General features: G+C 38.7%; 1 protein-coding gene and 1 long non-coding RNA gene across 14 annotated transcripts in view; one reads left to right on the top strand and one right to left on the bottom strand.

Annotated features, from left to right (window-relative positions):
• Window positions 1-14,423, top strand: part of ATAD1 (ATPase family AAA domain containing 1) — a 33,416-nt gene that overhangs the window by 15,041 nt on the left and 3,952 nt on the right. For all 13 annotated transcript variants that reach the window (XM_065553507.1, XM_042856846.2, XM_005292492.4 and 10 more), the window contains 3 exons: window positions 7,549-7,655; window positions 12,502-12,591; window positions 14,007-14,057. In XM_065553507.1, coding sequence (XP_065409579.1) covers window positions 7,549-7,655; window positions 12,502-12,591; window positions 14,007-14,057 — 248 coding nt within the window. The remainder of the gene's footprint in view (window positions 1-7,548; window positions 7,656-12,501; window positions 12,592-14,006; window positions 14,058-14,423) is intronic.
• Window positions 3,229-7,550, bottom strand: LOC135972899 (uncharacterized). The gene is made up of 2 exons (XR_010589500.1): window positions 4,430-7,550; window positions 3,229-4,030 (listed from the first exon to the last, which is right to left on the bottom strand). It is a non-coding gene; the product is annotated as an uncharacterized LOC135972899 (long non-coding RNA).

Here is a 14,423-nt window from a genome sequence, read left to right as displayed (position 1 = left end):
TCCCTTGGAACAATCCATACTCCTGATATGTAACCTTAAATGGCACTAGTTATTCAGTTTGTGTAGGGCATCTGACATACAATTAATATGAAACTTTTTAATATATATTTAGATTTTGTACTAACTGATATTTGATTTATCAGATTACTTAAATATATTTGTGTTTAGAATATTATTATATAATATAGGAAGGGCAGGAGCAGAGGGAACTGAAGCAGTCAGGGATCTGAACATGCCCACATTGGCTTGTTTTAAGTCTGAGTATTTTTGTTTTCTGTTACAAATATACTTTGGAAGACACCTATTTAACTATAGATCTTTTTGTATACCTGACACCCTTAGACTCAGTTGAAGGCAAAAATTCATTCAAAACTAACCAGTATCTAATATGTATAAACACAGATAGCAGCCTAGAGATGTGGTATTACAATATTAGTGGAGACATACATGTCTTTAGAGTAATGTTATACATCTTAAAATTAGGGTTGTTGATTAATTGTGGTTAACTCACGCGATTAACTAAAAAAAATTAATTGCAATTTTAATCTCAATGTTAAGCAATAGAATCCCAATTGAAATGTATTAAATATTTTTGGATGTTTTCTACATTTTCAAATATATTCAGTTACAACACAGAATACAAAGTGTACACTGTTCACTATATATAATTTTTTATACAAATATTTGCACTGTAAAAAAATTTTTTTCAGTTCACCTCATACAATAGTGTAATGCAATCTCTTTATCGTGAAAGTGCAACTTACAAATGTAGATGTTGTTGTTGTTGTTATGTAACTGCCCTTAAAAACAGAATTTTAAACTTTGGCCTAAAAGTCCACTCAGTCCTACTTCTTGTTCAGCCAGTCAGTAAGGCAAACAAGTTTGTTTACATTTATGGGAGATAGTACTGCCTGCTTCTTGTTTACGTCACCTGAAAGTGAGAACAGGCATTTGCATGGCACTTTTGTAGCCGGCATTGCAAGGTATTTACATGCAAGATATGCTAAACATTCATATGCCCCTTCATGCTTTGGCTACCATTCTGGAGGACATGCTTCCATGCTGATGACGCTCATTAAAAAATAATGCGTTAATTAAATTTATGACTGAACTCCTTGGAGGAGAATAGTGTGTCTTCTGCTCTGTTTTACCTGCATTCTGCCATATATTTCATGTTATAGCAGTCTCAGATGATGACCCAGCACATGTTCGTTTTAAGAACGCTTTCATTGCAGACTTGACAAAACGCAAATAAGATACCAATGTGAGATTTCTAAAGATAGCTACAGCACTCCACCCAAGGTTTAAGAATCTGAAGTGCCTTCCAAAATCTGAGCGGGACAAGGTGTGGAGCATGCTTTCACAAGTCTTAAAAGAGCAACAGTCTGATTCGGAAACTACAGAACCCGAACCACCAAAAAAGAAAGTCAGCCTTCTGCTGGTGGCATCTGACTCAGATGATTAAAGTGAACATGTGTCGGTCTGCACTGCTTTGGAAAGTTATCCAGCAGAACCCCTCATTAGCATGGACACATGTCCTATAGAATGGTGGTTGAAGCATGAAGGGACATATGAATCTTTAACGCATCTGGCCTGTCGCATCTTGCGACGCCGGCTACAACTGTGCCATGTGAACACTTGTTCTCACTTTCAGGTGACATAAACAAGAAGCGGGCAGCATTATCTCCCATAAATGTAAACAAACTTCTTTGTCTGCGTGACTGAACAAGAAGTAGAACTGAGTAGTCTTGTACGCCCAAAGTTTTACATTGTTTTATTTTTGAATGCAGTTATTTTTATGTACATAATTCTACTTTTGTAAGTTCAACTTTCATGATAGAGGATTGTACAGTAACTCCTCGCTTAACATTGTAGTTGTGTTCCTGAAAAAATGCGACTTTAAGTGAAACGATGTTAAGCGAATCCAATTTCCCCATAAGAATTAATGTAAATGGGGGGAGGGGTATGTTCTGGGGAAATTTTTTTCACCAGACAAAAAGCTATATATTATATAGATATACACACAGTATACGTTTTAAACAAACAATTTAAGACTGTTCACAGCTATGATGATTGTGAAGCTTGGCTGAGGTGATGAAGTCAGAGGGTGGAAGAGGGAGGGATATTTCCCAGGGAATGCCTTGCTGCTAAATGATGAACTAGCACTCGGCTGAGCCCTCAAGGGTTAACACGTTGTTAATGTAGCCTCTCACACAAGGCAGCACGAACACGAGGTAGGGGAGACAACATAGCAGACAGAGACAGACACACCTTGTGTGGGTGGGGGAGAGAGAGATGCACACTGCCCCTTTAAGTAAGCTGACCCACTCTTACGTGCATTGTCTTTTTAAGTAGATCAGGAAGTTGAGACAGCAGCTGCTGCCCCAAGTTCTCTCTGTCTCTCTCCGTCCGTGTCCCCTCCCTGCTCTATATGGAGAAGGGGTAAGTGGAGTGCAGGGGAAGGGGGTGGGGGAAGGGAGACACCCTGACATAACCCCCCCCCCCCTTCCCCACTGCACAGTAAGCAGGAGTCTCTTGGAGCAGCTCCAAGGCAGAGGGCAGGAGCAGCACCTGGCATTGGGGGGAGGGACAGCTGAACTGCCAGCAATTGATAGCCTGCTGGGTGGCTGCAGCACAGGGAACTTAGGGGAGTGGGGAGCTGGTGGGGAGCTGCTGGTCCACCCTGGTTACAAGCCCCCACCAGCTAGCTGCAACGGGCTGCTCTTCCTGCAAGCAGTGGACAAAGCAGGCAGCTGCCAAACAACGTTAGAAGAGAGCATTGCACAACTTTAAACCAGCATGTTCCCTAATTGATCAACAACGTTAACCGGGATGACTTTAAGTGAGGAGTTACTGTGTTACAATACTTGTCTGAGGTGAATTGAAAAATACTATTTTTTGTTATAGCACAAATATTTGTAATAAAAATAAATATAAGATGAGCACTGTACTCTGTGTTCTGGGTTGTAATGAAATCAATATATTTGAAAATGCAGAAAACATCCAAAAATACTTAAATAAATGGTATTCTATTATTGTTTAACAGTGCGATTAATTGCAATTTTTTTAATTGCATGATTTATCGCGATTACTTTTTTAATCACTTGACAGCCCTACTTAAAATATCTTTTAAAACTTTGCCACAGATTTTCTGTGCACGCATACCTGGAATGTGTGAGGACCTAATTGACCTTCCAAAAGAATTAAAATCCTGAGACATCTCAAATCAAAAAAGGTGCCGAGTAGCTTTATTGCAGGAACCTCATGTAGCAAAATTAGATGAATCAAGAAAATGTGAGTAGGTGTTGAGTATCATTAATCGTTGCATTTTAAGAGCAGAGGCATATTCACCTTAATTCATAAAAGTATAACTTTTCAACGTATCTGGTCTTAGTCTGATCTTGAAGGAAGATATGTTCTTCTTGAAAGTTGTTAGCTCAAAAAAAGTTAATTCTAGGAAGCATTTACAATCCAAGTGGCGGTAATTCTGAATTTTTCAAAGACGTTGCAGACATTCTTGCTAATAAAATACATTCCTGTAATACTGGGATGCAATTTGAATACTAGGCTAGATAGACATCTGGACAAATCCAATTGCATGAGAGCCGGCTGTCAAAGCACAATAGACCAACCCTCATTATTAATGAATGAACTAGATTTAAAAGATATATGGAGACTGAGACATTCCAAGAAGCATGACTATACACATTGCTCTACAGTGTGTTCATCTTACTCCAAAATTGACTTTTTTCTAGTGTCTTCTGAACTGCTTTCAGCATACCTAGAAGCAACCATTCATGATATATTAATTTCAGATCATGTTCCAGAAATACCGATGCTGGTTACACCTCATTAAAGTCTTCTAGCTGGAAGCTGAACACTCTGCTACTAAAAGATGCAAAATATTGTTCCACAGTTGATTCAGTCATCTCTAATGTTATACAAGAAAATAAGCACTCCACGACCTCTGCTATCAACTTTGGGAAGCTCAGAAAGCTACTGAAAAGGTTGAATGCATAAAATATGCCTCCTAAAAGGAGAAAAAGAGAGAGACTCATGTTACTAAACTCTGACCAAGTGAATAGACTAATTGCAGAGAACACACAAGACTGACCCAAATAATGAAAACCACCTACTTTCTCTATTTAATATCAGATTTAAATATAATGAATGCTTATCTAGCTAATTATCATTTACACTTAACAGGGTCAAACTAAGATATTATGAAAGGGGAGAAAAAGCATGTAAACTCCTGGTCAGAAGATTAAGATGGAATTAGCCACCCATAGTATTTCTTCCTTATAAGTGGACAGGAGTGCTACCCTTGAACCAATAGATAGAATTGCTTAAATTGATTATTTATATCAAGCTTTATATAAATCAGATCAGTGTGACTCTAATAAGTGTGATCATTTCATTGAAGGCTTACCTTTTAATATCCTAACTTCAGAACAAGTGTTGTTTATGGACAAAGCTTTCACAGCACAATAGATTGAACAAGATATACAAAATAGGAATTCCGGCAAGGCCTCTGGGATGGATGACTTTCCGATAGATGTCTACAAAATGTTTTGTAATCAGCTATCTTCTGTTCTTTCAAACGTCCTCACTGAAAGAGTCCAAAAGGGAATCGTGTCTCGTGACGTGAGAGCTGTTTTAATTACTTTTTAATATGAAAGAAGAACAAAAATGGTTGCAACTGTTGTGACTTCCTCCTCATCTCTATTGAACACAGATTGCAAAATATGTTGCTAAAATTTTTGCATTTAACTGAACACTATAATTCATGGGATTATGAATGCAGATCAGGTTGGTTTAATTAAAGAAAGATTAGCTACAGATAATACGATAAAAATTGCTCATTTGATCCAGTAAACTCAGATTCAGATGTTCCCTTCATAGCCTTATCGCCAGATGCAGAGAAGGCTTTTGGTAGGGTTGAATGGCCTTATGTAATGGCCGTCCTAAAAAAATTCAGATTGACTCAATGTTCCTCAATTGGGTCAATATATTATACAGCTCCCGCTCACTTTACTATCAGTTAGAGACATTATTTCTCCCACATTTCAACTAGAAAGAGGGACACAACAGGACTGTCCCATCTCATCCCTCTTTTTTTAAATCTCTCTTGAATCACAGGCAATGTGTATATATATCAGCACTCAGCCATAGAAGGTGTGACTATAAACAGGAAGAATACAAAATCAGTTTATATGATGATGGCATTTTTGAACTATTGAAGATTCCATACTCATCAATCCTATCATTATTGAATGTAGTTGGCATTTTTGGAGATATCTCTGGTTTTTGCATTAACTGGAATAAATCACAAGCAATGGATAAATCACCCCAAAAAAAAAAGTTTCTTCTCAGTTTCAGCATTTTCCCTTTAAAATGTGTAATGAAATAACTTATTCAGTAATTAAGATTTGTCCTAATCTTCATAAAGTTACCTCTATAGATATGAACTATATATTAAAGAAATTTCCAACGATGTAGAGAGGTGCATTTTTTCCCTCTGTCCTTACTGTGGAGACTAGAAATAGCCAAAATGAATATCTAAGATTGACATATATCATTAGTCTATTGCTTTTCAAGGGCTCTCCCTCACTCTTTGCTTGAATAAAAAGCTTATCATGCAATTTATATGGGATTTAAATCTTTATTACATCAGGAAGCATTTGGAATGCTGAGTAAGGTACTTCCCCTCCAGTGGTTTTGCATATACACCAGCCTGGTTTGAAATCGAAGAAGGCTTAGCCATTCCATTCCCGCTCTTCTTCTATAGCCCTTAATAGGCTACCCATGCCCTTAAGGAAAAATCTTACCTTCGCATATATATGGGGCACCCTCCAACGCATTAATAGGATTATAACCAATGTTACTAATTTTCTTCTCATACCGCTATAGGATAACCCATGCTTCAGGATCAAGGCCAATTTCACACTTCTCTGGCTTAATGTGAACGATACTTCAAGCTCTTTATCCCTGAGATCTTTGCAGAACAAGATATTAAATGGATACTACTGAACTCCAGAATGTTTGTCTAAGGCTAGATTGGCAACACACAGCAAATGTTGGAGATGTAAACAGCCACATGCCAACCTTTCACACATCCTCTACACCAGTCAAAAATGCATGTGTTCTGGAACACCATATTAAATGCTCTCTCAAAAACTCTATCACTATCTTTCCTCCTTCAAGCTTGTGTATTTTAAGGGTGCAGGATAAGTTGGTATTACCAATTAATATTAAGAAATGGATCGCGGTAACTATTTTAGTGGCCAAAAGAGTTATTTTGAGAAAATGGAAATCTGCAGTTCCTTCCCTCATACGGAAGCTGGCTTAGTGAGCATTCTACTATTGCATTATTGGAAAAAAGACTAATAGAAACATTTGGTAAAGTATGAGGATTTCTGGTCACATGAAACTATGGAATACTATTGCAGTTTAGTATGTATTAGTTCCTGATACTCCTAGGTTATGCCCTACATGACCTTTTGGGGTTCAGTTTTTGTTTGTGATTTTGTTTGTTCCAAGTTTTGCAAATAATGAACGCTGAATTTTGTTATTTATATGCTATTTCCATCCTGTGCATGTATTTATATATATATTTTTAATATATAAAACAATAAAAATAAAGTTAAAGAATTAACAGAACAAACGAGAATGGGGAAGGAAGAAGAAAATTTAAAACAAACAAATCTATAAAAGGATTAGGGAGAAAGGAGTGGTGCTATTTGTTAGGAGCATGAGGATTTGTCTTTTTAATGTCGAAGTCATGAATCCATAACAAAGTGAAACAAGAACACTTCAGTTAAAATTGTTCATTTTCTCTTACACCAAGCACTTCTTAAAAGGACACATGGGACACGGAGAAACAAGATTCACTGTGAAACATGTAGTGAAACTGCCACTTTTCTCCAACTTCATATTTATGATGGAGTCTTTTTCCAAAGACAATCTGTTTTCCTTCTGAAAGCACTCTCTTTTAACAACAGTATATGCTTCTGGAGATGATTAGTAGAGCTAGAACGCTGCATGAAAAGTGAGTGGGCCACTTTATATTAAACATGCAACTTTGCTATAATAGTCTCCTTTAATAGCTTCTTAGCTTGTCATATTCTCAGAGGGAGCATGATAGTCTGCATGAGGAGCAAGAATGAAAATATCTAGGAATGGAAGCTGCCTAAGATACCAATTATATATAGGAAGTGCTAGTAAGTTACCTGATACAGGAAGTGCTAGTAAGATACCTGATAAAGTAAAACATTGGCAAATGCAGATTTTTCTCCTCTAGGTTTTCTACAATATTTTGTGATTATTTCACAAAATCTGAGACCGTTTCATGTGATATTTCATGTACTTATATAGTGCTTAGATCATGTAACTGAGAAGATCTGACTAAAATTTCAGTATCTCTCTCCTTGGTCCTAAATTATTTTTCTTTTGTGATTACAATCTTTTATAAATTTGCCCTTGGGAAATACATAGTTGCTGTGCTTGAATGTGACGGTAAATAATGCTCATTGAATCTCTTTCATTTAGATTCCTTTCTACGAAGCCGTTCGAGTTCTGATCATGAAGCTACAGCTATGATGAAAGCTCAGTTCATGAGTCTGTGGGATGGTCTGGACACTGACTATAGTTGCCAAGTGAGTTAAAAAAATAAGATGAAAACTACCATAATTCTCAGGAAGAAACTTAATACACCTCTACCCCAATAGAACGCGACCCGATATAACACGAATTCGGATATAACGCGGTAAAGCAGCGGGGAACCCCAGGCCCTTTAAAGTGCCATCCGAGCCCCGCTGCTTTACCGCCTTATATCCGAATTCGTATGGAGCCCCGGGCCCTTTAAATCACTGCCCAAGCCCGGCTGCCAGAGCTCCGGCGGTGATTTAAAGGGACCAGGGCTCCCCACAGCAGCTGGAGCACCGGGCCCTTTAAATCCCCGCCGGGGTTCTGGCAGCCAGGCTCGGGCGGTGATTTAAAGGGCTGAGGCTCCAGCTGCTGCGGGGAGCCCCGGGCCCTTTAAATCCCCAGCCCCCCGGCAGCGATTTAAAGGGCCTGGTGCTCTCCGCAGCGGCTGGAGCACCGGGCCCTCTAAATCACCGCCAGGGAAGCTGGTCCAGTCTGGGACGCCGGACCGGACCGAACCCGATATAATGCGGTCTCACCTATAAGGCAGTGAGATTTTTTTGGCTCCCAAGGACCGTGTTATATCGGGGTCGAGGTGTATATTTTTTTTCTCCATTTAGAAAGTGGTCAAAAATAGCCTATTGGACATAGTAGCTGTCAGACGAATTTCTCTATTTTGTTCTGGATGGAATATGTAGGAACAAGAACCCTACGCTAATAGTCACTTCATGCATTCATGTTACTGTGGACAATAGTAAATTATAGATACTTAAAAAAAGTGTCGTCCCCCCCAATAATATAACCACAAGATTTGAGATGATTTAAATGTGGAGCTTTATTACTTAAAACAAAATCACATGAACAGTTGTTTCAGGCTAATCGTAGTAGCTAAGACAAATACAAACCACTCTTGGCTTGTCTAGCTGGCAAGGAAATAAACCCACACTGTTCCTTCTGAAATTCACTTGCATGACTCCTAAATCTTAGACCCCAGGAGCCTTATTGAAAGATTTGAATGTTAATCCCAATGATATCAATATAATTATAGAAAAGCCTAGACATCCTCCCTCCACCAGCCCTGCTGCTTCTCCAACAGAAGCATAATCCTTACGCTTACTGAGCTAAGCCTGAACGTTCCGGAAGCTGATCTTACCAGAGCAGGAGTTTTGACTCATTGCCTCATTTATCCAACCCTTCCTTTCTCATCTAACTTTTGGTAACAATATCAAATTAGAAAATAATAATTGATGCTGCTTGTAAAAAAATACTTGAGAGACTGAAATTCTGTAGCCTAGAACAGTTGGAGACTGACAGGGCAGCCTGCCCCCACACCATCCTATCCATATTTCTCAAATTTGACTCAGAGAAACTGTCTTATAAAGCTGAGAGGGCAGTTCTCTCTCCATATCTGTTAAATGCTTGACCTCAGTACTCAGAGTGTAGAGATGACATTTGAAGTGATAGTTTTACATGTAGAAATTAATCCACTAGGAATTGGACAGATGACCATACTTGTTTCACATAGACCACCAAGCAGTCATTGGATTGTAACCACAATCACAATGCACTTAATTTGGCATTCTAGAACTGAAAGTGTTTGTATCCCATAAAGAGGACCTTGAACCATCATGCCTCAGAGTTCTCTTTTCCCTATATCTTTTTATAGTTTATAACTTTAAAATCCGTCAGAATGGCAGTCAAATTAAAATCCAGCTTCTCATGCATCTTGAATACAACCAGTAACTTTATAGCAGAGGTTTCATACTATGATTCAAAGACATAAAGGGTAATTATAGCTGTTGACCATCTGCTTTGCAAGGAACAGAACTACACAATATGTCAATAGGATGTTAGTGCTAATAACTATACCACACAGAACTTGAAGTTAAGGCTGAGTAACCTGATGTTCCCTTAGGCACAGACTCTCCCCAATGTTTTTAACACGATGCCTCTTTAAACATAGTCAAATGAAGCATTCCTTTCATTCAGTAAAACATATATCTGGTCTTGTGCTTCCACTACTGAGTCAGGTGTACTGGGTCTGAAGAGTCATTGTGGCCCCTCACTCATACTTCTTGGCACAGTGGGAGCTCCATTAGAGTAAAATATAGTACAAAACACCTGGTTGGAGAATTTTGGGAATCTGTTATGAAAATCTATCTAAAATATTTGAGAATTATTGGACATGTCCTTTTAGTACCAGGTTCAGGCTTTTCCCATATTGTACTTCATACTGTTTAGAAAAAAATCTTTCTTTAAACAATGATTTTGAAATATCCAAAGCACTTTTAAAGACTGCCCCATATTTGTTGAGAAATGACAGTTACAATTTCTTCAAAATATTTTATTGGTAAATGTTGGGACTGTTATGCTGTGTCTGGATCTAAACAAATTTCCCTCTGATAGCAAGGATTCATTCCAGCTTTTATTAATGTTGTAAAATTCTTAACATTCTGAGGAAAATATACTCAAGCCTCAGTAACTTAAACAATAGAACATGATGGGAAACATGTAGACCATGTTAGTTGCCTCTTGCCTCGAGTGCACCTGAGAAGGAACAGTATTGTGCACAATGTATGGCCTGTTGTCTTACTGAAATTAAATGATTTTTAAATTATAGACTTGTTTCAAAAATTAGCTTTAAAATTTAAAATTGTCTGTACATTTTCCCTTGCTGATGGAGATACAAGCAGTAGTGGTGATCTAAAACTCCCTTTATGAGTTACGAAGCTGTGCATTGTGCCACTTGCATGAGGAAGCAGGAAGGGGAAGGTGGATGGCAAGGAATTATTAGGACTCTAAAACTGGTGTAGGTTGGATTGCACTGGAACAGTCTCTCCCTATGCTGACATCAGGTGATTCAGTACAGAACAAGAATGCCATTGCAGCCTGTCTTCCTCAGTACCCTGTGCCCTAGAACTCCTTTGAGAAGGAGAGAGATGAGGGTGTGACTGGGGATGACAGATCACATTCCCTGTCTTGAAAGTGGAGGGAAGTCTGTTTTTGTCATTTCTGCTGTTACTAGAGATGTTCATCTGCTATGTTGTAAGAAAGGGGCAGAGTTTCTCTAGGGATACAGAAGAGAAAAGAGCAGTTATTGAACTTTACAATGTAATCTCTAATTATTTTAACTTCTAGATTGATCTTAGCCTGTCCCCAACCTTCCCTTTGAATGAATGGTGATATGTTTATATTCATATTTGGAGCTAGATTTTGGCCTCAGAACAAAGCAACCATAAAGGAGCCAGATCTGGTCATCTTTTTGTCTTGTATAAGGGAACTATCCAGATGCCATAGAGCTGATTTAGTGGCTATGTTGTGTATTTGCTGCGTTCCCAGAGGAAAGGTGATGTGGCCAGGGCACCTGTATGCCCAGATGATTTGCCTGCTGCCAAACATACCCCTGGGGCCAGACAGCAGAGAGAATTGTTAGATCAAACTTCAAGCTCCTCTGACTTCTGCAAAGATACTGGCCTGCCATCTGGCTTGAACAAGGGAATAAGTGTGGTTTTCACTTCCTAATGCTGTCATGTGCATACCAGAGAATCTGACCCCTTAACTACTTCTATATGTGGTTCTAATAAAGATTGCTGGACCATTGATTAAATGAACCTTTCGCTTACAATATTTTGTTGAACGTAAAATATATTTTTAAATGTCTGCTTACCATCTTACTGTCTAGTAACTTGTGCCACAATTTTGTGCCTCTAGGTGGCATCATCACTCTAACCTGTGAAAGCAATATAGCTCTGATGCATAGCTCTTACCTTGCCAAGGCAAGTTGTGGGGCAAAGATCCAGAACGAGAGAGCTAAAAACAATAAGTTTTTAGGAATTAAAATTATATGGGATTAATTTCTTTGACATTCATGTTTTTTGTAACTGAGCATTTGCAATGTACATAATTTATAACAAGTGAGAAAATGAGATGTGTACACTATAGGTAAATTTGCTCTTAAAATGACCGTCGAGGTGTAGTCCAATTGTGTAAATATTGTTCCTGTATTAAATATGGATTATAAAAATAAGATGCATTCATATTACATTATATGAAACCTTGGTAAAGCTTCCTGTAGTTCAGTGGTTCTCAAACTTTTGTACTGGTGACCCTTTTCACATAGCAAGCCTCTGAGTGCAACCCCACCCATAAAAATTAAAAACACTTTTTTATATATTTAACACCATTATAAATGCTGGAGGCAAAGCAGGGTTTGGGGTGGAGGCTGACAGCTTGCAACCCCCCCACATAATAACCTCGCGACCCCCAGTTTGAGAACCCCTGCTGTAGCTTCACATCCAGTTAATAATACCAAAACAGTTTATTTTGTTTTTTCAGCTGTTTGGCTTAAAAAAAAAAAAAAAAAAATCTTTTTAGCAAATTTAGTGCTTGTGAAAAAGGCCATATTCCTAGGCCTGGAATCCAGTCTGCTTTTTATTTACATAGGAAAAGAGATAGTGCTTCCTCTTGCTACCCTACCAGAATGCCTCCCAGTTGTTAGTTCTGGAGAGAACTTGTCCACAGAGACCAAATGTTAGTAACTAAAAATTGTTATATTCTGCCTGTTAACTTTGACTGAATTTGAATTTGCAGACTAGAGGCGAAAGGCTCCAAATACTTTGAACTACTAACTAGTCCACTTTCAGCTGTTTAAAATAACCTCATAATGTGTTTGTTTAAATCCTGCTGTTAAAGCCAGTGTCAGAAAGCTTGACACAACTTTTCTGTAGGCTGATTTGCTTGATGGAATTTAGAACAGCTACACAATTTGGCTTGTGTATTTTGTAAACCCCCATTATGATAATTCTTGAAATAATAATTTCTCTCCGCTATTTAATCTTTCTGTTTTTCTGTACTAAGGTGATAGTGATGGGAGCTACCAATCGCCCTCAGGATCTTGACTCTGCCATTATGAGAAGAATGCCTACGAGGTTTCACATTAACCAACCAGTAAGTCATAGCAAATTGTCTTTAAATAATGTTGGGTTGTTTGCCTAATGGATTAGCAATACGTATGTACTGTACCAAATGAGAGACCTCTGTCTTCACTGCCCAGGCAAACAGCACCAGAGAGTATTGTTAAGGTTTGTTTTCAGTTTCTCACAAGTACAGATAATTTTGCTTTTTAGGGTGACATTTCCCATGAGAAACTCAAGATGTACATATTTCAGCAGGAACCAACTCATTGTGCCACCAGCAGCTTCGAAATCCATTTCCTGCACTCATCCTGTACAGTGGAGTCGGTGCATACTTTCCATTCTGCCCATCCACACCAAGGGGAGAGTAACTTAAAGCAGTGGTGCTCACGGGGCATTTATGTGCGCCCGCGTACTGGCCGGCGGACGAGCATCCGCTGAGAAGCAGTGTCATCCAGAGGCACTGCCGCCGAAATGTCACCACTTCTCGGCGGCATTTTGGCGGCGACGCCTCTGGGTGACGCTGCTTGTCGGCGGCATTTCGGCAGTGATGCCTATTGACATTGCCGCTTTTCGGCGGATGCTCGTCTGCCGCCACGGTCCGCTGTGGCTCCAGATGAAAAAGGTTGGGGACCACTAACTAAAAGCATTGATATCCCTGCATGCAAATTTATGTACACTTCTGTTCTGGTTGGCAGTTATCTTTGACCATAAGACCAAAGATCAGCATATCTTAGCTCGGGGTTGTCAAAATGGATCAGACTATGTATACATCATGGTTAGACTTGGCAGCTGTTCAGCTACCTAGAGATATCAGAGAATACTCAAATTCTACAGGATGCCTACTCACTGTTCCTGATATAATATAAATAAGGCTCTTGTGTTCTCTGTACTCACATAGTTTAACTCCTTCAACTTGGTTTCTTCATCTGATGCCCAGGTCAAGAGAACAGTTATGTATTCACAGTCTCAAACCTGGAAAGTTACTACTACCCATTAACCTAGAGAGGATCATTATGGGTGATTCTTGAAACAGGAATAAGTTACTAACTGTGGTTCTCTGAAGTGGGAAAGGTGAATAGGGAGTGTGGATCCATGTGGGTAATCATCTCAGTTACATGGGTTCAAGTCCCATTCAGGGAAGAGTAAGAGCTAAAGTATTTGTCAACTCGTTTTTCCTCTTTCCCTATAATTAATGTAAACATTGTTCCTGGACTAAAGGGATAAAAAGCAGACTTGATATCTTGGTGCTGAATAGCACCATTACCATCAGTAGCATACATGCTAGGAAACTGACCTTTCATTTCAGAGGATCAACCTGTATTTCTGGAGGGCACGGGAGATGCAAAATAAATATGTACCTGTTGAATGATTTTAATAGGTAAAGAAATGTCACACTATCAGTCTCTGTCTGTTCCATATTGATTGAAATCTTTTTTTTATTTAAAGGCTCTGAAACAGAGAGAGGCGATTTTGAAACTGATTTTGAAAAATGAAAATGTAAGTAACTAATTTGTTTAAAAAAATATTCCTATGCATTATCATGACCATGGGTGCAAACCTTCAGGGCAGTTGAAAAATATGCTTTTGAACCAACCATCTTTGACCATTGTATGGATTTAAATCAGAAACATGCTGGTAGACAGTGTTTAAGTGCAGTGTATTTGACTGGGAAGCTTCTGGATTTGGGTGTGACCTCAGATTTCAGAGGTAGAGTTATTTAAGAGATTAAGCATGAAACTGTCTTTAGAGAAATTAGATTTCTAATCGGTTTTGACAGTGATTCACTGTGGTTTGGGGCAAATTAAATAATCTCTCTGTCAATGGAACATTCTCTCTAGTTGATCTGGGAAGTAGCAATGTGTT

Source organism: Chrysemys picta, chromosome 7 (genome assembly GCF_011386835.1).
Source record: "Chrysemys picta bellii isolate R12L10 chromosome 7, ASM1138683v2, whole genome shotgun sequence".
Classification (NCBI taxonomy): Eukaryota; Metazoa; Chordata; order Testudines; family Emydidae; genus Chrysemys; species Chrysemys picta.
Note: the sequence above shows the minus strand (reverse complement) of the source record. Positions and strands in the feature narration are given on the sequence as shown.